Source organism: Alosa sapidissima, chromosome 16 (genome assembly GCF_018492685.1).
Source record: "Alosa sapidissima isolate fAloSap1 chromosome 16, fAloSap1.pri, whole genome shotgun sequence".
Taxonomy (NCBI): domain Eukaryota; kingdom Metazoa; phylum Chordata; class Actinopteri; order Clupeiformes; family Clupeidae; genus Alosa; species Alosa sapidissima.
In genome coordinates, this window is record NC_055972.1 from 21,612,472 (window position 1) to 21,634,577 (window position 22,106).

The 22,106-nt window shown below is 42.8% G+C and overlaps 1 protein-coding gene across 1 annotated transcript in view; it reads left to right on the forward strand.

The window, feature by feature from the left end:
• Nucleotides 1-748: 748 nt before the first annotated feature.
• Nucleotides 749-22,106, forward strand: part of pdzd8 (PDZ domain containing 8) — a 46,829-nt gene continuing 25,471 nt past the window's right edge. The window contains exons 1-3 of the mRNA XM_042066665.1: nt 749-1,783; nt 14,715-14,840; nt 20,114-20,216. Coding sequence (XP_041922599.1) covers nt 900-1,783; nt 14,715-14,840; nt 20,114-20,216 — 1,113 coding nt within the window. The 5' untranslated portion in view covers nt 749-899. The remainder of the gene's footprint in view (nt 1,784-14,714; nt 14,841-20,113; nt 20,217-22,106) is intronic.

Consider the following 22,106-nt stretch of genomic DNA (forward strand, 5'->3'; position numbering starts at 1 on the left):
CTCACCTGATGAGAACTTTGTGAATTTGTATGAACATTTGAATGAGTGAATAAAAAATAGAAATAATTATCCCAGAAAGTCCCAGAAATATGACTTGAATAGAAATTAGTTAGTTATTAACAATTAATTGATAAACTTGTAGAATACTTTGAGCACTGATGCAGTCAGCATGGGCCTCTTATATTGTTTGCAGGTAGGCCTACATTTCATTCCGTTTTCGATGGCAAACGCGAAACAGCGCCACAGCGCCAGCGAAACAGTATTACATGTGTACTGTTAAGACTCGCCAAAGAGAATGGATGGGGGAAATTATACGGAGGTTATAGTTTGACGACGTCGTACTCCTGTGCGGGCCAGATGCTATATACCACGGACATGTTTTGGGGGGCCACCCAAAATGAGGTGGCGGGCCGTATCCGGCCCCCGGTCCGTAGTTTGGGGACCACTGCTCTGCAACCTTTGTCCCCACGCCTATCACACTTCCTTATCATTAGTTGCTGTATTTTCTTAGTGGATTATGCTCTCATGCACCGCGGGCAATTTCTGAAAAATCATCCACTGCCATTTACACGCACAAATGTGAAGAGTCGATGTTCACATCGTCGTGGTCTTTACAAAGTAGCAAACCCTATACTCCCAAATAACCAACTGTCACTTTGTTGCGAGTCACTCGAGAGGCGAATGAGCACACTGTGGCGAATGCCGTCATTACGCACGACTACTCCGCTATTACACGCATTACGTTCGCCCAATCAGCTGTGGATCCTCAACCACAGGAAAGAGGCAGATGATATGGCAGCTTTGTGAGCGACCAGGTGAAACTTGCTTTGTTAATTCCGTTTAGCTGGGGAACATGAAGACATTTTAAGTCGTTGACGGCAACGGGGCCTCGGTTAGAAATGATATATTTGATATTAATTTCCGCATTTTCTGGGGCGATCGTCACGTTAGTGTTACAGTTCATTTTCCTCTACCGGAGAAGCCCGGAGCCTATAGGAAGGACAGTGCAATATGTCAAAGCAGTGCCTGATCCCTTATTGAAGGATTACTTTAATAACCAACATGTCGAATCGGGACAGCAACAGCAAGAAAGCACGACATCCGCAGCATCTAAACAGACAGAGGCCGCTTCTTCGAAGCCGCAGGAAGCGTCTGTCAGCAGTAGCCCGAAACAACAGCCGCCGCCACCGCCTTCTCAAAATGAGTCGCTGAACACCTCCAAGTCGGAGACATGCGGCTTTTTAAATGCAATATTTTTGTTTTTGTTCCGGGAGCTCCGGGACACCCCGGTGGTTAGACACTGGATCACCAAAAAAATCAAGGTGGAATTTGAGGAGCTGCTACAAACCAAAACAGCCGGACGGTTGTTAGAGGGTCTCAGTCTCCGGGATATATCCTTGGGCAATTCATTGCCCGTGTTTAAGACTGCGAAACTTATTAAGCCGGTCTCCGTTAACGAAGACGGCATGCCAGAAGAGCTTAATTTCGAGGTGGATCTTGAATACAACGGCGGGTTTCACCTGGCGATTGATGTAGACCTGGTGTTTGGGAAATCAGCCTACCTGTTCGTTAAAATGACCCGGGTGGTGGGCCGATTGAAACTACAGTTCACTCGAATGCCTTTTACGCACTGGTCCTTCTCGTTCCTGGAGGACCCGCTCATAGACTTCGAAGTTAAGTCACAGTTTGAGGGACGACCGTTGCCCCAACTCACCTCCATCATTGTGAACCAGCTAAAGAGAGTCATCAAGAAGAAACACACTTTGCCAAATTACAAAATAAGGTAAAGGTCATATCCAGTGAGGTCAAATAGCGCTCTCTCTCTCTCTCTCTCTCTCTCTCTCTCTCTCTCTCTCTCTCTCTCTCTCTCTCTCTCTAAAGTAAGCCTATAACATCTCTTCTTGTTCACAGACTAAAACTTGATACAGCTATGACATAGGAAGACGACGTATGTTGTGGTGCAAAAATTAGTGGCTGGCTAATATAGCCTAGCCTATGTGGAATGTAGGCTATGATCTGCTTGAGTTTACCTGCTCAGGTCGCAGTAAACCTGTTGCGCTGCTATAGGCAAAGCTATGGCGATGTGATTGCAACACATTTTATTCAAATGCATTCTTTTGTCAACAGATATGCACCCAATGATGGGTTTCAACACACTTGTGTCCATTTTAGGTTAGATTTATGTGATGTGTTTAGGCTTTCAGTTTAGCTGTTTAGCTGTGTATGCCTCAAGGCATACACTGGCAAACGGGGTTTGTCTTCATCCACATGTCCACTGCTGATGGACTGTTCAAGTTAATGATGGGTTGAAGAATGACTGTCTCGCAGACAGTGTAAGTGCCTGTTGGAATGGTGAGAGAGTTTTGGAATGATTGGATGGTTGCTGTGAAGACTATATTCATGAATGCCTCGGAGCACAGCTTATTGAGTAGTGGAACTTTATGTTTCTGCTTTCTCTGTCCCTCTTCCTCTTACTTTCTCACCACCACTCCCTCTTAAAAGGCACACTCTTTATCAGAACTTCCTCTTGTGTTACACTTGTGAGGTTTCTTTTCACTGCAAGTGCACAGGATGGCGTTAAGCCCCATGCTGGCCTATTCACTACCTTTTGGTTTCTTCTCAATCAATACAACTGACCGTTTCAATACGGGTCTTGAATTGCAGAACATGTGGCTTTTTTCTTGTGTATTGTGTGGCTCTCATCTCTACATAGCTTACTAATAATAATGCTGTACTATCTTTGTAGGTAGCAAAACCACAGTGACCCAAATTTTACATGAAGCACGAGGCTTTTGCCTGTTATGTATTTTGATGCCTCCATGTTAATGGAGTGTCTTCTTTGATGAACAGATACATGTTTGTGTGGAGTGCACCATGTAATGATGGCGTTTCGGGGGTTTCCTGTATTTTGCATGACGCATAGATGGTGGTAACTGATAATGAGGTGCTGGTCTCATGATGAGGGTGGTATTAATATTTTATGCATATCATATTTAGGTATTGTGTGTGTGTGTGTGCGCACGTGTGTGTGTATGCATGGATTTGTTGGGTGATTTGTTGTCATAATCCACATTTGCTTAATTGCTTATGTGCAGGGAGGCTCACGGTTGTAGCACAAGTCACCTGTGCCAAGTTGAGTATGCACCACTTTGCTCCCACCTCTTTGCAGTCGTTGTCAGTTCCCTTATCAATGATCCATGACAGATGTGATGAGAGCACTGCGGCCTGCCCAGGTGCAGAGAGTTGGGATGAAGCATCATGCCGGTCAGGCACACCATGGACGTCCTTGCCAGCGTGGCAGTGGCACCCAGTCCTGGTGTGAGTCGAGCCAGACTCCCTCAGCTCTGCATGCATCTGAGAGTACTGTGCTATAATGCGAGAACGCTGAGGGCCCGACCAGTGAGGGTGGCAGCACTGCGAGCCATGGACTCGTCTCCCCACACAGAGCTGGCTTTGGTGAAGGGCATATTATGGAGAGGCAGAAAGGGAGGGAGGGGCGGTTATCACAGAGGATTTTGCTTGAGGTAAGCGTACCCAAACTGGCATTGTGCGCCCAGGCAGGCTTGTCACGAATGCTGTGGCAGCATTGCACTGGGTGCAGAATTAGGTGCCCTCAATTAGAAAGCACAATGACCCATGCTGTTGGGGGCACACACACACTCACACGCAAACCCACTGGAGGAGTGCACTGCAGAGTGATGCATTCAATGGCAAAAGAACACATCCCTTCTCTGTAGATAGGACTATCACTTATTTATCTGTTAGTAATAATCTAAATTCTTCATATGTATTTCATTAGGTTCTGATTCATAGGTTGTGGAATCATCACCTTTGTGCTGTTATGATTAAGGTGGTTTACGACTGGTCATATTCTTTGATTCTGTACACTTCAGAGTAAGTCTTTCAACATTTGAACAGGAACCGTTGTGTTTGTTACACATGAGCTCTCCCTTGGTTAGTGTGAGCGAGGTGCCATTTTGTTGCCCACAAAAATTAACTGAAACTGATGGTTTTGGCTGGAGCAACATGGACATGATGCCTTCTCACTTTATGTGCTCATTCAGTGTGTGGGCAGAGGCTGCAATGAAGGAACACAATGGCTTCAGTGTTTTCAGAGAACGAGAGGGAAAAAAACTTCATCAACTGGGATTTTAACCATTTAAAACAAGGAACGGCCAACCCATTAAAGTAATTCAAAGCCTGTGAGGTGTCGGCCAGTTCTTGGTGCAGCTCTTGTGTCGTACTGATTAACAACACAACTGATATAACTCCTCTTATCATTGCATGTTCACTTTTTTCATAGTTGACTTAAATCAGATAATCCGACAATCCAGAGCTCAGAATCAACAAATGATGCTACAGCCTGCGATGAAAGGGAGAGATTAAGTCTCTAAGCGCAAACCTGAATGTCAGGTCAAGACCAGAAGGAAACCACAGCTTTTACAAATATCAATTTACTGCACTCAAAATGCTAATATTCCAGAAGTTTAGGTAATAGTCTGCAAAAGTTCCAGTTTTCCAGGTTTGACTGAAATATATGTATCTATACACAGACATTCTTTTCCAGTCTGATGTGGCCTTGATCTTGTATGAGGAAATCTCAGACTGGAGTCCGATTGCAGAACAAGGGAGTGATTCGGCTGTGCTGCTCACTGTATTGATGTTTTGCATGAAGGACTGCTGAGGTGTAATGGAGATGCAGAATCCCCCCATACCCCCCCCGCCACCCCCCCCCTTCTCTCATCCGCACTCATCTGTTTCAGTGGACAGGGCAGGAGTGATATGGGGTCCTCAGAGACTGCTGGAGAGAAAGGACAGAGGATGGGTGGAATGACCGATGGAGGGATTGAGAAAAACACAAGAGAAAAAGACAGACTGAAAGGATGACACAGCACCCAGAATGCTCTCTTTTTTACATTTATGTTTTAGTCATGCTGATGCTTTCATCCAAAGTGACTTAAAAAAAGGGAAACGATCAAGGTACAGTGCGACAAGGACATGTTACTGCGTCAGTAAATACTACTTGCTTAGCATAGAATCGGGTGACAGATCTAGAAGGGAGATAGGGAGTCCGATTGCAGACAGAGGTTGTGGTTTCCTGGTAGCAGGGAGGCATTTGTGTGCATATACACACTCTGTGAATCTCAACTGAAAGTCTGCAAATATCCTGATCATTTGAAACGATGCAAGCCCTGCAAGTCTTGAATCAGTTCAGGGATGTGCATTTGCAATCCCAACCTGCTCCGGCCCTGTCGTGCTTGAGTGCCCCCACAGATAGCACTGGTGCTGGGCAAAATTCGCCCGTGTAGGCAGGGCCGCTCCACATCACTTCCAACCTCGCCGTTGACCACCTCCACCAAACGCCTGCAGAGGCTGACCTGTAAATGGAAGCGGGGGGGGGGGGGGGGGCGGTGCATTATAATGGACTCCTGGCGGTGCTCTGAACTCATGGCCTGGGCCCTGCAGCTTATGAAGTGCCTGGACTGATAGTGCTAGCCCAGCCCGGCGCAGAGAGGAAGTGATGCGTGGTGATGTAACGTGGAGGCGCACAGATGGCTCTGCTGTGGATGAGGGGAGAGAGCAGGGGCTGGAGGCCATCCAGGCAAACGCCACTGCATCCACAGGGCTCAGCCCATGGATGGAATGAAGTGTGTGTCTGAGAGAGAGAGAAAGAGAAAGAGAGAGGTGATACAGTATATGAGATTCCTTTTCTCTGTTAGCGTGTTAAGACTTGTTGAGGCACTTGAAGAACTTTTTGCTTCAGTATTCGTGGTCAGGAGGATAATTAGCACTCTTGTAGTGCATGGCTGTTGGAACATCATCCAAAATGCAAAATGATTTAAGGCTTGATTTGCTTCCCCCATTCAGTATTTATTTTTTCATAGACCCTCGTTTATTCCATGTTTATTGGCAGAATGTTTACCAATCAGATGTTAAAGTGACAATTCAACAAATATGAGTTGTGGCCAAAATGAAATCTCTGTGTAAATCCTTTTTGTAATTGTTCTCATACCACGATGTGAACTAGTTTAATTGACTTGTGAATTGACCACAAAAGTAAACATGAGAATCTATAAAGGGTGTCTCAGAGCTGCACGGCTATGAGTCTGTTTTGGATTTCAGTGAAACCTGTATGATGTGATGCCTTTCATCTTGAGTGTGTGAGTGCATGTGGGGGAGTGTGCATAGGAAAGGGAGACATAACCTAATTGTTTTTATGGATAAGCATTTCTTAGATAATAGTATTACTTCCCTTAGTAGATTAACTCGAACAGTGGTCAAAGGTTTCAATACAGTTTAGTGTGACAGAGACCCAGCAGAAAACACCAAATCAATAAGTCTAAGAAAAATGGCCCAGTAGTTTCAGGGGATCTCTGTTAATGAAATTACTGTCATTGACCCTAACTCAACTTTTCCTTCACTTAACTGATTGACACTCACCTGAATGAATACAGTAGCTGGGTTTTTTACCCAACTAATGCACTGTTTGACCATTCAATAAAGAAGTCCTGACTGGAGAGCCACAGCCATTATTCTGACCGTAGGTGTGATGGGCTTGTTCCAAAGACACTGAGTGCTATCGTCCATTTTTAATCAGATGGGTCAGTTTCAGTAAAGGTGTGGTACTGTTCTTTGCCAGGTCTCTGTGCTTGGCAGCTTGCCCTCCCAATTTGTTTGCTTTGCCTTTTTGCCTTCCTATCCGTGCTAGTGCATTGTGATTATGCCCCCCCCCCATGATTATGACCCCCCATTCTCCTTCCCCTCCTCTTGACCTCCTTTGATTATGAAAGATGAAGTGAGAAAGAGAGACATGACAACCCAACACAAGGAAGTTTTGAGGCAGAAGGGTCATTCCACGCCAACTCAGCCACCCATGTACATGACACCTCTCAGATTTTGCTGAAAAGCAGTGAAAATATGCCTTATGTTACCAAACGAGGGAATCTGAAGTTTCAGGTCAATATCTCAAACGGTTTGCCCGTGGCGTCCATTTGAATTTCGGGTGTCACGGCCGTAATTGACACATTGAAATTTCACATTTCATCTTTTGCCATTTTTGGAAGCCCATAACGTCTGTTCTAATAGTGGTAGAAGGCTGGAAACTGGTGTAGCCTGTACTACACAATTATGGAGGCAGAATCAACATTACTTACTGTTTGGGTGAGGGGTGGGTCATCAAAGTCCTAAAAAATGTTGACGGCATGTGTGATTTTTCACTTTTTGGGTGGCCTTAGCACCACAATTAATGATCATATTTATTCTAAACATGATTATTTGTTATATGTGGGAACCTTGCTCTTGCCAAAATGAATTTGAAGGGTATGGTACCACTGGCGGGGGTTTTATGGGGGTCCAAAAACCCTCTCCGGCAGAGGTGACTCTTTTGGAACCCCGTATTTGGACCCCCAAATGACCATGTGGGCACTTGATGATCCTAATGGGATTAATACCAGATAAAGATACATATTTGTTCTTGCTTTTAATGAAATAACATTTTTGACTATGAAGCTCCATAATATTAATTTTATTCTTCATAATGCACCATTTTGGACATTGTTTCCAGAAGTCTGGAATGTAGATCAGGGAGAATTTAGTGATGATAAAGCATGAAAATAGTGGAAATAACTTAGTATTATGCTCAGTGATGGCAAACATTTAAATACTGAGACTGTCACGGATTAACCCCTTATCCCCCATGAAAGAGACCCGCCATCAAACTTTTAAAGAACTAAATAACAAGAATGTGACATAGTGTAAGAGTTTTTCCTTGCCGCTGTCACTCTCCAAATAAAATTTAATTGAAAATTGAATTGAATAGTGTCTTTAACTATTATCCAAGAAATTGTGGAAGCAGTGGCATAATTTTGTCATGATCCTTTTGGTCAAGTTTGAATTGGCGAGCACTGCGTCCATAGATGTCTGGCACACTGACACAACAAATGATATGTTGGAATGGCACCAAACAGGGGATCTGTTTTTGGTCCGATGGCCATGTGAGGATGTTGTTGACACATCACTACCACACCACACCACTACCACTACCACCACACTTTTCAGCAAAATCTGAGAGGTACCATGTACATGATACCCCGATTTTGGCTGTTTTCACTTGGAATGACCCAGAAGTCAGTCCAAACAAGAGATCTCTAAAGCAAAGAGTTGGACAAGAGTTGCTGTAGGTGATCATGGGACATTTGGTTTGAAACTAGTGTTTCATGAAAACAAGCCCAGCACTGTATGTTCAGTGATTTATTATAGAATGGGTTCACCCTGAAGCTGTTTTGAAATAAGAGTTCAGTCAGCCACTTTCATGTGTGCTGTGGACTTTATGTATCATGTCACCTCCTGTTTCAGTAGTTTTGTGAAGCAGCTCATTCCCTTGCTTACTGACTTACTGAATTGTATGATTTTGTGTGTTTCTGATTGTGCCTACAAATTCTCTAAACTCTTTCTCTCATTCTGTGTGTGTGTGTGTGTGTGTGTGTGTGTGTGTGTGTGTGTGTGTGTGTGTGTATATATGTGTAAGCCTAAGCATAGATGTTATGTAAACCTCCTTGACATCTGGTCCTTCTGTACTCTCTCTCTCTCTCTCTCTGGGGGGGGGGGGGGTAGTGGCAGTATTGACATGCTTGCTCCGCTTGCCCCGATGTTTCAGTGGGGCCACAGTAGGGTGGGCCAGGTTATGGATGCTGTGTTTGACTATGCAGCGAGCTCCCCTCGTGATTACACTGTTTGTCGCACGTTGACATTTGTCGTTGCCAATAATAAATAATAAACCGGTTCTTATGATCTTCTGATGCAGCCATTCATAGAGTACAATAATAAGAGGTCTCAAGGCCACCTCGTTATCAGGTACTTTATGGGTACAATTTGAATTCACTTCATGGTCGAATAAGATGCCGTGTAGCTACTGTGACCTTTTAGGCTTCTAATGGGTTGGCTAACTCCACTCAAAAGTCTCAAATGTCTATTGGGATTTATGTTCTCGGTCAGGTACATGGTGGTGTGGTATGTCTGTAGTACTTAATGAATATGGACCTCTAATGGATATTCTATGGGGTGTTATCACCAGGCAAACACTAAGCTTAAGTAAATACCCAAGATTGTTCACACCGGAAGGCCAAAGTCCAGTTGTCTCCCAAATCTCTCTGTTTTCTCCCCCTTGGCCAGCGGACGTACTGCTTATGCAAGCACAGACGCCACTGTCCCCTTCAGTGGTGGTCAGGTTTCTAATCAAGGGGCCCTAGTCAGTCATGCATTGTAACGAGGGCTTTGTGACAAAAGGACTGTGACCAACAGGTATGAATATTGCGAATGCTGCGAGAGCAGAACTCTAATTGGTTGGCGTCACACACAGCTCGGACGACTGGCAGCGGGCACGTCACCACTGGCTACCCCATCTCCCGCCACGGGTGCTGTTTCAGGCGTGGGTCTGAGAGCGAGATGAGACGTGATGGAAAATTGATCAGCCTGATCAGGCGGGATCAACGTGGTGATCTTGGTTTCTAGTGACACAAAATATGTTCTTACGTAACACCATGTGGAGATATTTTAATCATGTACAGTAATGCCACTCTCTCTGGGGTTCTTTGGCCAAAGAAGACAAGGTTTGGATATTAGATTGATGAAACCTAATAGTAGCATTTTAAAGTTGCACAGTCATGGCTGCAGGAATTAGTTGAGAAATGCACCTTTAAAACCTGATGAACGCAGCAACTGCGTTAGTACATTTTCATGATGTGTGTGTGTGTGTGTATGTGTGTGTGTGGGGGGGGGTAGTACCATGCACAGAGGCCCAGCAAGACATCCAGTTGCACAGATGGCAGGTTACATAAACGATTACCGGAGCTCCATCCACACGTCTCTCCCACCTTTCTCTTCCCCCTCAGTGGAGGTGGACAGTAGACATATGGAGAATGGTCAGTGGACAGACTTTTTTCACGACAGTATGATTTATGGATGTTTTAACCGCTAGCCGATCTAATTATATATTTTTTTTTAGACCAGGCTCCAAAGAGCTGATCAGAATGACCATCACATGATGGAAACCAAGCGGAAAAAGCTCAGCCTAGTCAGCAGCATAGATGCCACATGGCTGTTGGCCACGGTACTTGTGTGTGTAAGCCTTTTTTTCTTCACTTACTGAAATCCTCCCCTCTAATCTTGTGAGGGCCTTTCTGACTCTCAAAGTCTTGGTTTCCATGGCCAGTGGATATTTTTTTATTTTTTTCAGAGGGCAACATTATTGTGAAAGTCTTTAACCTCTGAGGAATTAAATCCTTGTAAGCAGATCGGGGAGCAACTGACACAAGATGCCAGGCAGTTGACACTGACACACACACACACACACACACACACACACACACACACACGCACAGTTGTTATCTTTCAGTCAGCCACATAAACATTATAGACAAACAAATTGGGACACCTGCCATTACACCCACAGGAACTTCAATGACACTCCATTCTGAATCCATATATATTAATATGGACTTTAGTATACCAAGACATTTTGGACAATCATATGCTCCCAACTTTTTGGGAACAGTTCAGTTCCAGCATGACTGTACCCCAGTGCACGAAGCAAGGTCCATAAAGACATTGTTGGGCAAGTTTGGTGTGGAAGAACCTAACTGGCCCTTGTGGAAATCCATCCCAAAACAGCTGGAAAAAAACAAAAATCCATATTAATATCTACGGCTTTAGAATGGTATGTCATTTAAGTTCCTGTGGGTGCACTGTAGTGACTGGCATCCCGATACTTTTGTCTGTGGTTGAATTACTGAGGTATACTATAGTATGCCTCAGTAATTCAACCACAGACAAATACATATCATGTTAAGTGTGACCCCTTTAAAGGCATTAAGGGATTTTATAGTAGTTCTCTGTGGTAACGTGTTATGTTATCTCTGGAAGTTCATAATCGTGTTATTTTAAATGAGCCTAAAATATCACAGCATGACCTCACCCTTATCTTATTTGTAAAGCACTGAAGCTGACTGCATCCTATATCAGGCTGGACAGAGGCTAGTGTGTTCAGTGGTCAATCAGTTCATTAAGTTTTCATGTGAGTATATATACAGCGATGTGATGCTCAAACACCGCTGTCACTCAACCCTGTTAGTAGCGGCGCTTAAAGGCTAATTACAGCTTTCTGAAGATGAGGCTATGGGTGGGCCAAAGGGGTAGTGTAGTGTAGTGTGCATGCGGCGCCATGCATTTTTAATGCGGCCTGTTCAGTGGAGCTAATGGCGTCTGCTTGTAAACGATCCTCTTCATCTGCACGCCCCTGTGTTTGTGAGGGGTCTAAACGCAGACGTGTCAGGCCACCCGTGTAGTAGCGCTGTCAAACTCGTCCTGCTAATCTGCACTGTCGTCATCAGGCTGCTTGCCCTCAGCCCGCCACTTGGCCTACTCTCTCTCTCTCTCTCTCTCTCTCTCTCTCTCTCTCTCTCTCTCTCTCTCTCTCTCTCTCTCTCTCTCTCTCTCTCTCTCTCTCTCTCTCTCTCTCTCTCTCTCTCTCTCTCTCTTGCTCTGTCTCGCATTCTATCTCTCTCTTGCTCTGTCTCGCATTCTATCTCTCTCATGCTCTCTCTCTCTTTTTCTCTCGTACTCTCTCTCTCTCTCTCTGATGTTACTGAGCCAGCTGCCCTCCACTTTAAATTGACCTCCTGAAGTGCTGAGCTGCTGAAAAACTGTCCCCACTGCAGCTCTTTTGTTGTAGTGGCCAAATAAGAGTGTAAAAATTAGACAGAAAGATGTAAACACAATGACATGTATTTTCTATGGTCAGTTTTGGGTTGTCCATACATGCATGTTATCAAGTATCACTTCAGATAAGGCTAGAGAGGCTAGACATAGGCAAACACTTCATATCACTGTCAAATATGGCATATTAACAAGATCCATTAGATATTTTATTTTAAAGTTCAAGCCAAACACATGACGTCATGTTAGATCATGTCCACCGACCCACAACTGTCACATCGCCTTTGTCTTTTAATGCCTCGACTAACAACACTTGGGTATGTTCTTTTAGCTGCTAGTTCTCCACGCCAAATATTTACCCATTAAAGTCACAAAGAGGACTGACCTTGATTGTCCTTGTACTGTAATAGATACATTGTATTGCTTTGGGATTGGTTCAAAACCAGTATTGATATTTCCATCCATTATATCAGTAACCCCTCATGGGTTTTGAGTTGGCCAGGGAGAAATGACCTAAATATATTTGCAAGTGTTGAGACGCAAGCAGCAGGAGGGAAGGGAAAAGACCCTGGAGCCTGAAGGGGCCACATTTGACAAATGGACACTGGATTTGGCAGGAACTGAATCTCTTGAATTAAACTTTTGGTGACAGTGTAGTGTTGAGGCATTGTATACTGCATGTGTATCTATGTGTGGGTGTGTGGCTTGTTGCAAGCTTGATGACTGTAAACAACACCAAACACTTCGTGCGTGGTGCTGTTGACTGTCAAAGCCAAGCTGAGAGGCTCATCTTGGGAGTGAGCGGACCACAGCACAGTACGGAACAGTTGGTCAGAGGCAATTAATGACACCTTGGAGTATCGTATTATCTCTTAATTTAATAAAGAGGCTGGAAGATTAGTGAAGGACGGCACTTGTGCCTCCTTACCCTTTTGTTCTCTTTCTCTCTCTGTCTGTCTCTTTCCCTTTCTAGCACGTTCTCATTCTCGCGGGTGAAATGAGTCACGTCGGGAAAGGCTGCCTTTTGTTTCCTCTTTCTTTCTCTTGCTCTCTTTGCTGGTCAGAGGAGATGGGAAGGCTACTGCGGCGTGCCTGAGCACCGACGCTCCCCGAGCAACACTGATGAATGTGTTTATTTGCAGTTAGCGTTGGTGCCGCAGTACCATCCTCCCCCCCCCTCTCTCTCTCTCTCTCTGTGTGAGTGACTGGACCTTCTGCGGATGCAGAAGGAAAGGGCAAAATTATAAACAAATAATTCTCACATTATTTATGGGAAAATGTTAACATATTTCTGTGCCAAAACACAGGAAACAATCCATTAAAAAAATCCATTCTGTCTGCACCATCCATAGCATGTTGATGGCATCCATTCCTGCTGATTTTTATTCTGTCAATTCTTGAATGTCTTCTTAAAAATGTTAACAAGTGCTGTATGGAGACTGGTTATATTTCATAGTGCACTGTTAATGGATACTACTGTGGATGTGTTCTGAATTAAATAATCAAAAGTTGAGCAGCATTCTCGATGGTGGCAGACAGTGGCCCGGGTCCGGCCCTGGCCCTCTGGCAGGTGCTGGCTGAGACGCTTCACACGGCCACTGGGACAGTGGGCTATGCTGTTCACTTCCTGTCGAGAGACAAACATTTCTCCGGGGAAACTTTAATCATTCATCTTGGTTTGCAGTTCCTGTACACGGGTTCTTGCTGTAACCAAAGAGGGAGGGTGTTTTGAATGGTTAAGCAATGCAGCAAACAGTCAAGAGACAACGCTTTTGTGAAGGCATACTTTTACATTTGTCGGAAATGCCTTCCATATTTGTGGCGTTGAGAGAGAGAATGCAACACCACTATCGGCAGACACCGGTGCTTCATTGCCAACACACAGAGTTTTAAGAGTAAAAGTAAAAATAAAAATACCTTGACTCTGGAAATCTCATTATATAAACTACATGCTTTTCTAGTTTTTCTGTTGTATGTAGAGTACTGTAAGAAAAGGAGTGTGAGCTTAAGCTTAACCTCCCATGTGTGACACAAGGTCAATTTGGAAGTCAGGAACACCCAGGGATTTAGAATAATCACAAAGAACCCAACAGGGCAGAACACTTCCTTCCAGTGTTCCAGTAGGCCTGTTTAACATACAATAAACCTCACTCTATAATACACACTCAATGTCTCAAACTCCAGAACCATGCTATTGTTCCTGTTGCACATATTTTCAGGCTTGTATGTTGAAACTTGTTGAGCTGGCCTAATGGCTGGACTAAGGGCTCTGTGCACAAGCTTACTTGAAGGCAAACCAGTTTCCTGTTCGTTGACATGGCTGTCAACAAGCACCTGTAAGATTAGTGCTTTACTTTTACCAAAACGTAAGAAATACAATGTACGCGAGTCTAAGGAGCACTGCTGTGCCACTCTGCTCGGCTTAAAAAAAAAGTGATTTTAGCTACCTAAAAAAGCTTACGTGCAATGGCTGCACAAAATGAGGAGGGAAGGATTTTCGGTGAGCACACGTTTTGGTACAACTGAAGCTCTACTCTTCATGTGCTTGTTGACAGCGATGTCAACAAACAGGAAACTGGTTTGCCAACTTTAATAAGCTAACTAGTCCACAGAGCCCATGGAGTGATGAGTGACCTTGGAGTGACATCCTTTCATAGCAGTCATAAAATTAAAAGCAGAACTCCAATGCAACGTGACCAAAAGCCCACTGTCCATTAAGGAAATGAAAGAAAAGTGCTCAGCTGCTGGGAAGACCTGCCCACCATACTGACAACTGGACAGATTTACAAGCATCTTGGGCCTTGCCTGTCTGTGTTCTCATGCAACCACATATGCTACCAGCATAGTGTGGGAGAGCATTGTTTTTATGTCAATTATATCTGATTGTAATGCACAAATGGCTTATCAAGATCACTGTGTGACCAACCAACAGAGATTGTCAGTGATGAGAGTGATTTGATTATGGTTTGTCCTCATACCTGGTTTCATTTTTTCTACCGCAGGTACAAACCTTTCTTCCCGTTTCAAGTCCAGCCCCCTCTGGCTTCCACCTGCGAGCAGGATCTCTCGCTTGGGGACACGCGATTGGTGGAGGGCCGGCTCAGGGTGACACTAGTTGAATGTAGCAGGTAAGAGGTTTTGGAAGATAAACAAACTAGTGTGGTCTTCACAACATGGTGGGAAGACAAACAAACAAACAAACCAGATAGACAAACAAACAAACCAGATAAACAAACCACAGCATAGATGACATGCCATTGATTGTGTTTAAAGGTACAGTACAGTAAATGACCCTAATTCTTTCCAAACACTTTTTTTGTCAAAAAGTGTTAGAAAAGTGCAGTCCTGTCCATTCAGTGTTTGTGCCAAAGTGCTTCAGTGTTAAAGGAGAATTCCGGTGTGATATTGACCTGAAGTGTGTTGAAACATGATACCGAGTGTGAACGTATGTCTCATAGCCCATCTTGGCTTGTCCCCTGCACTCCAAAATCTGGCGCTAGTTAGCCGATGCTACCAACAGCTTTTTCAATGGTGGTGCTTCGGCATCGGGCTAGCCATGCAAATAAATCACTCTTTTACACCATTTACGAGGCTCGATGTATCTCCACACTTCATTGGTAGACTTCCGAGGGCCCTGACATTTAAAACGAGACATTGAGAACTTTGAAAAAGCACTGGTAGTTTACTTACAAGACGATTTATACAGACAGTATCTTCACGAAGTTTAGCGTTTGCAGCCATCTTGAATTTAGTCACGATAAGTCGAGCGACAAGTAAGAATGAACAGGTATGATAAAGGGATCAGATTCCAAAAATAATTCCAGTAGCAGCAACTGGAATCCATGCATTTCCACAGAATTATTTTTGTAATCTGATCCCTTATCATACCTGTTCATTCTTACTCGTCGCTCGACTTATCGTGACTTATCGTTCAAGATGGCTGCAAACGCTAAACTTCGTGAAGATACTGTGTGTATAAATCGTCTTGTAAGTAAACTACCAGTGCTTTTTCAAAGTTCTCAATGTCTCGTTTTAAATGTCAGGGCCCTCGGAAGTCTACCAATGAAGTGTGGAGATACATCGAGCCTCGTAAATGGTGTAAAACAGTAATTTATTTGCATGGCTAGCCCGATGCCGAAGCACCACCATTGAAAAAGCTGTTGGTAGCATCGGCTAACTAGCGCCAGATTTTGGAGTGCAGGGGACAAGCCGAGATGGGCTATGAGACATACGTTCACACTCAGTATCATGTTTCAACACACTTTAGGTCAATATCACACCGGACTTCTCCTTTAATACACACGCTCACGCTGTTGAGCTCACATATCAGCTATCAAATATTGAATATCAGAAATTACAACTGCATTGCCAACTGCAACTGAAATGCCATGATAACTTCTTGAATGGTAGTGAGTATATTAAGCTGAAGTCCGGAAACTCCAGCAGGGGATTCAGATAGGTGACTGACAAATGCTGTGATGGATAGGAAGTGGATCGAGCTATGATCGATAGCATGCAGATTTATTCGGATAAACAAACTTATCATGAAAATGTCCTCAAAAAGTCAACCCAACTAATCCTGCACCACTGAAAAACAGAACCTGTTCCTAAATTTGCCCAGTAGAAGCGTGTGTGTGTGTGAGAGGGTTTATGCATGCACAGTCTGTTCCTGCTTTGAGGCATTCCGATTTTTTTCAATAAAAATTCATAGCACAGATCGGCTTACCTTCAGCAATATCACTTGGTTACCTTATTTGTCCGCTATCATCCTCTCTTCTCATCTCTTTTCTCTGTCTATTTCCTGCACACACAGATTCACAGTATTACTTTGTTGCATGTCAGCCAGTCACCTAATAGAATGGAGTTGTATTGCCAGTAGCAATGATGCAGATGGCATTGCTGTTACGCATACTTGTTGTTTTTCAGTAATTGTTTGTATACCACAAATATAGGTATATAAAGTATATAGGAAAAGTAGGAATATTCCAATTTATGCACTCAATACATTTTTTTTGTTTGTTTGTTTAACGTTGGCATATGCATGGCAACATATCTTGTCACCTTGCTGATGGAGTGTTGCCAATATTACAGGCCTAAAAATGTCCAAACAAAAAACAATTGAAGCATTTTGCCTGTGGCCACGGTGGAAACACTAGACTAAGGGAGCCAAGCCCAGCTATTGTTTGGCCAGCGCAGTTGATGGCTATTGGAGCCTGGGCTCTATTCAGACACAGCGCCTTCATGAATTATGCACATGGTCTGCCTGTAATAATGCGAGGACCCGGAGCATGCAACTCCAACTCCAAGGGCCTGTGAATAAATCCCCATTTTATTTCACTGCAATGAGTGAGCTCCATTTTTTTCCAGCCCCTCTCCCTCTGTCTCTTGCCTTCAATTTCTCTCTCTCTCTTTCTGTGTGCACATCTGTTCCACAACCATGTGGCCCATTTGCCGACAGGTGCACCCCTGTCAGAAACGTGGTATTTCTCTGTCAGGTAGTTGAAGCACTTGGCATCTTGCCCTCACACTGCTGGTTTTCTGGCAAGGATATGGTTAGAAGTGCTTCAGGGTATTTAGGGAAAGTGCATAAAATGTTTTTATTTGGTGCAGAAAGCCTACAGTCTAACCTGCATTCTAACAGTGAAAATTACCCCTGTTGCTGCATAAACTTGTCACACCTGCAGGTGTTCTATGACTGGCATTGGTTAATCTTGGCCTAGAAGAGTTGTTGGAGGTGGGAAATAGCTTAAGCTTTGCAGTAAGCCTTTTGCAAATTTGTAAAAGGATTTGGCCCTCCTGACGCAATCCTTTTTTTTTTTTTTTTTTGCCAAATAGGTTCCCTATTTTACACTTCCAGAGAAGTCAATTGCAATTTCCCCAGTAACATAAAGCGTAATTAAAATCCTTACCCTTTAAGGCTGTTTTGTCAAAAGGAAACTTTGGAATTGTCAAAAAGGCCATTTGTAATAATATGTGTCGTTCTAAGAGGTTTGAAGCCTGCATAGCACCAGTGCATTACTGCTTGCTCTCACTAGAGGGAGCCACCACACCAGGCAATCGTTTGGATTTGAGGACAAAACTTTATTGGGATAGAGTGACCACCATACTAATAATACAGAAAGATTATGTCTGATGTGTCCTTTATTAACATGTGTATAGTATTAGTGAAGACCTTATGCAATAGCAATTAGATTTTCTCTCCTGAGAGCATTCTAATTGAAGAGTCTAAGTAGTCAAAATACAGGGATTCCCAAACTGCATTACGTGTACCACCGGTGGTACGCAATCTTCCACTAGGGGTACGTGAGCTGAAAAGGGTAATGTCGGAAAGGTGTTAAATGATTAAAAAAAAATCTTAAGCTTATGTTCTCTTTGTTTTTTTGTGTTTCAAAATGTTGTTCTCCACACTGTTTTTTCAGTGTGAGAGCTCATAGACCAGTTGCACAATTTAATTTCTTTATTTTTTATCATGTAGGGTGGTTAATTAAATATAGAATGCGTTACGTTTTTTGTGTGTTGGATGGTGGGGGTACGCGAGCCAAGTCAGGATGTAGGTGGTGTTACGCAGGAAAAATGTTTAGGAACCGCTGGTCTAGTACATCGTACACCAACCTTGGGGTCTCCTGAAATTCAAATGGGGTCAGCTGAGATATTGGGTATCTTACAATTGACCTGTACATTACATAAAAATATATACATTAAATAAAAAAATATGAAAACTCATTATATCCAAGTTCAGTAACTAATCAGATCATTAATTACAATCTAGCTATGTAAAAATAAACTTAGACATCCATGAGATCATCATGGGTGATGATGCTTGATCAATGTTCTAAACAAAGTAGCAAAACAACCAGGTGAGTTAGTCAAACAAACAAATTAGCTTGTTAGGACATTTGTGCAAAATACCGCTCTCAACTAGATGTTACAGCAGAGATGAGATGTGCTCTCTCTCACACATGTTGTGAATGATTGGGGTCGCCAACGTTTTGTGATATCAAAATAGGGTCGCCTGCCAAAAAAGGTCGGGAACCCCTGGTCCAGTATCTTCAGTTCATTATCTAATACTCACTGTATCTTTAACCCCAATATTGGTCCCAATAGCTCCAAAGTATTGTAAGGGTAGGCGCAAACAAAGAAAGAGGTATTCATAGAGAGAAAGCATAGCTGCCAGAGGGTACAGACCAGTGGTGTAGTCTAGTTAGCTAGTGGGTATACTGTGATCAACCCCAAATGTTAATACGTATCCTTGCCTATTTTAAGTGGGTATACTGAGATGGTGATCCTTTTTAAGTAGGTATACTGCGTAGTCCTGCGTATCACGTAGACCAGTGTTTCTCAAACTTTTTCAGACCAAGGACCACTTAACCAATAAAAAAAATCACGGACCACCTAGCTAAAAAAAACAAACAGTAGACCTACTTCAACAGCATATTACACAATAGGCCTACTCACTGAACCACCTTGGTTGCTTATTGTGCACCATGCTTATTGTGTCAGAGGATTCATATGATTTAACTGGTATAGCTTACATAGGCAGTCTTGCAGAAATGTTTGGATTCACATACAAGTCAATTCAATTTTGCAAACAACACATCCTATATTATATTTTACCATGTCTGCGGACCACACTTTGAGGAACACTGACGTAGACTACACCACTGGCACAAACAAACTGACAGTGCCTAATGTTACTGAACAGCTTTTCCTCAAAACAATGGCGTCTAATTAATATTTCAGTGACTGATTCTCTCTAATCTCATGTATGTTTGCTTTTCCTGTTTCTAGTCTCTGCTCAAATGCATCATATAAGCGTTTAGGTTGTTGTTGTTAGAAAGAACATTTAACATTTTTTTTTATTTGCAATAGGTATCAACACTACTAGCACTGACTACAATAGAGCCATGATTTGCTGGGCATAGTGTGTTTTGCCACAATACAACACCAGGGGGCAGCAAAGTCTGTCGCCACATTTGGTTGACAATGCCTCAGAGATGGTGTAGGCTATGACAGATGCTCCTTGGCGTTTTTGCCATACTCTCGTTATGTATAAGACCTGTTATCATATTTTTCTTTAGCAATAAATCCGTTTGTAATGTATGTAAAGTCTATGATCTATGAGGAGCACAAATGGTCAGAGTTGTACTTATTGATTGTGTTGCCATCGTTGGGCACACCAGAAGAGTGTCCAATACATAATTTCCTTTTGGTGTGATGTTGTATCTGGTATAGTGTGGTGACCAGGAATTGTGCTTCTTAATAGCCTTTCTGAAGCCAAGCCCATTTGAGTGTAAATTCCGTACTTGAGCCTTCACTATGTTGTAATTAATGGCTGTTCATTGGATATTGGCAGAAATAATTGATTGCTTCAACTCTTTGAATTCCTCTTCCCCCCCCTCAGACTCTTCATCTTGGGCTCATACGACAGGGAGACGTACGTCCACTGCACCTTTGAGCTGAGTGAGAGAGAATGGAAGGAGAAGACGCGCAGCTCCATCAAAACGGTCAGTACTTTCCCCTTCCCTGTATCCGGTCATTGCAGCAAAGCCAACATTCCCCCAAGGTTCAGTATACACAGCCAAACATCTTCCTTCTTATCCTGACTGGATGCTGAGGAATCTATAACTTCACATCAATTAAGTAAGCTGGCAACCTATGTAGTGAAAGTGTTTCTTTGTTTCTTTGTCTTGTTGCCAGTGGTATTCTTGGCAAAGATGGCCGAGATATTGCTAGCTCTATTAGCCGGGTCAGTCACCGGTTGCGAGTGTGGCGGCGATATATTTACATTTACCTTTACATTTATTAATTTGGCAGATGCATTTATCCAAGGGGACTTATAGCTATAGAATAACATTTAAGCATTTTAACATTTAAGCTACAGAACTACAGCTACAGCAATAGAATAACATGTAAGGTACGGTGCAGAGGAGACTATAACTTCAGATATAATGCAGATGTAATGCTTCAGATGAGATTACAGTAGCCTTTGAGATCTCAATATTGCTGTGCATCTGAATAGTTTCATATGTGTTAGCCATGCATTGAAATACTATAATACATTCTGTGGATAGGTCATGGTTGGAAATAATGTTGCCTAACTGACGTTGTCTATTTATGCGTTTTGTAGCCTATGTTGTAGAATAAGTGACAATACTTTCTTTTGCGCACTCCTGTGCGCTTGCATTTCGACTACTCCTCATGCACCTAATATTTTCGTAATCTAAAAGCACTTACCGTAATTTCTCAATTATTAGCCGCGGTTTATACATTGATTTTGCAAAATTTCTTCAGTTATTAGGTTAATACACAGGGGCAGTTAATATGGTATTAATATATAATAACAGGAAATTACTGTACTGTATAACGGAAGAGAGTGGACTAAGATAAAATAGTTAAAAGAGAAAGTACACAACTAGGCCTATACCTGATTTAAGTTTGGGTGCCATAGACTTCGAGGTCGTTCCGTTTTTTAGCAAGCGATAGCACCATACTGTATATAATTGGAACTTGCAAAAATGCATTAGTTTGCACATTAGCCAAAATACTATCAAAATGGTATATCTTATATAGGAAACAGAGGGTGGAAATATAGGCTACTAATAAAGCAGGAGCAGCAGCGAGCAGCCTACAATAATAAAACCGGTCGAGGTCGCGTTCTCATGAACTTGAACTGTTGTCAGTTTTGTTGGTCTGTTTAATTAACGATTGTCAGATTGAGATAGCATACTTTGAATAATGAAGTGAAACATCCAAATAATAATTCAGCAAATTACTTCAATGATACAATGACATACAGTAAGGAACAAAATTATTCATACCCTTAGCAAATCTTGATTTAATGTGGTAATTTTCTTTTGACCGATATGTTTGTTCTGACTGAAAATGACACTGCCACATGACAAGGTTGTAAGACAATGTAGTAGAAACAACAGAATTGTTTTTTTTACATTTGTATGAAAAATGGCATGTTCAAAATGATTCATACCCTTTTTAAATAATCAATGAAAATCACAGAATGGTCGCACTCCAAAAATCTTTTCTTTCTTGCTTTTAATCCATTTAGCAACAGGGGTTAACGAACAAACGTTTCGGCCTGATGGCCTTCATCAGTGTTTACAGTGTAAATAATCAATGGAAACATCTTTATTTGCATTCACAGCTCTCAAAATGGTTCTTATAATACCGGTACCTACCAAGCCTCTACATGTCTCCACAGTGATTCTAAACTGTACCTTTTTATCGGCAATCCAGGTTTTGAGGCGGGAACGATTATTTGCCATCACTCTGGCCTTATGCTCACTTTTTTGACGGATTGAGGTCTGGACTCTGGCTGGGCCACTCTAAAATGTTGATATTGTTCTCTGTTAACCATTTCTTGCCTTGTTTGGCTGTAT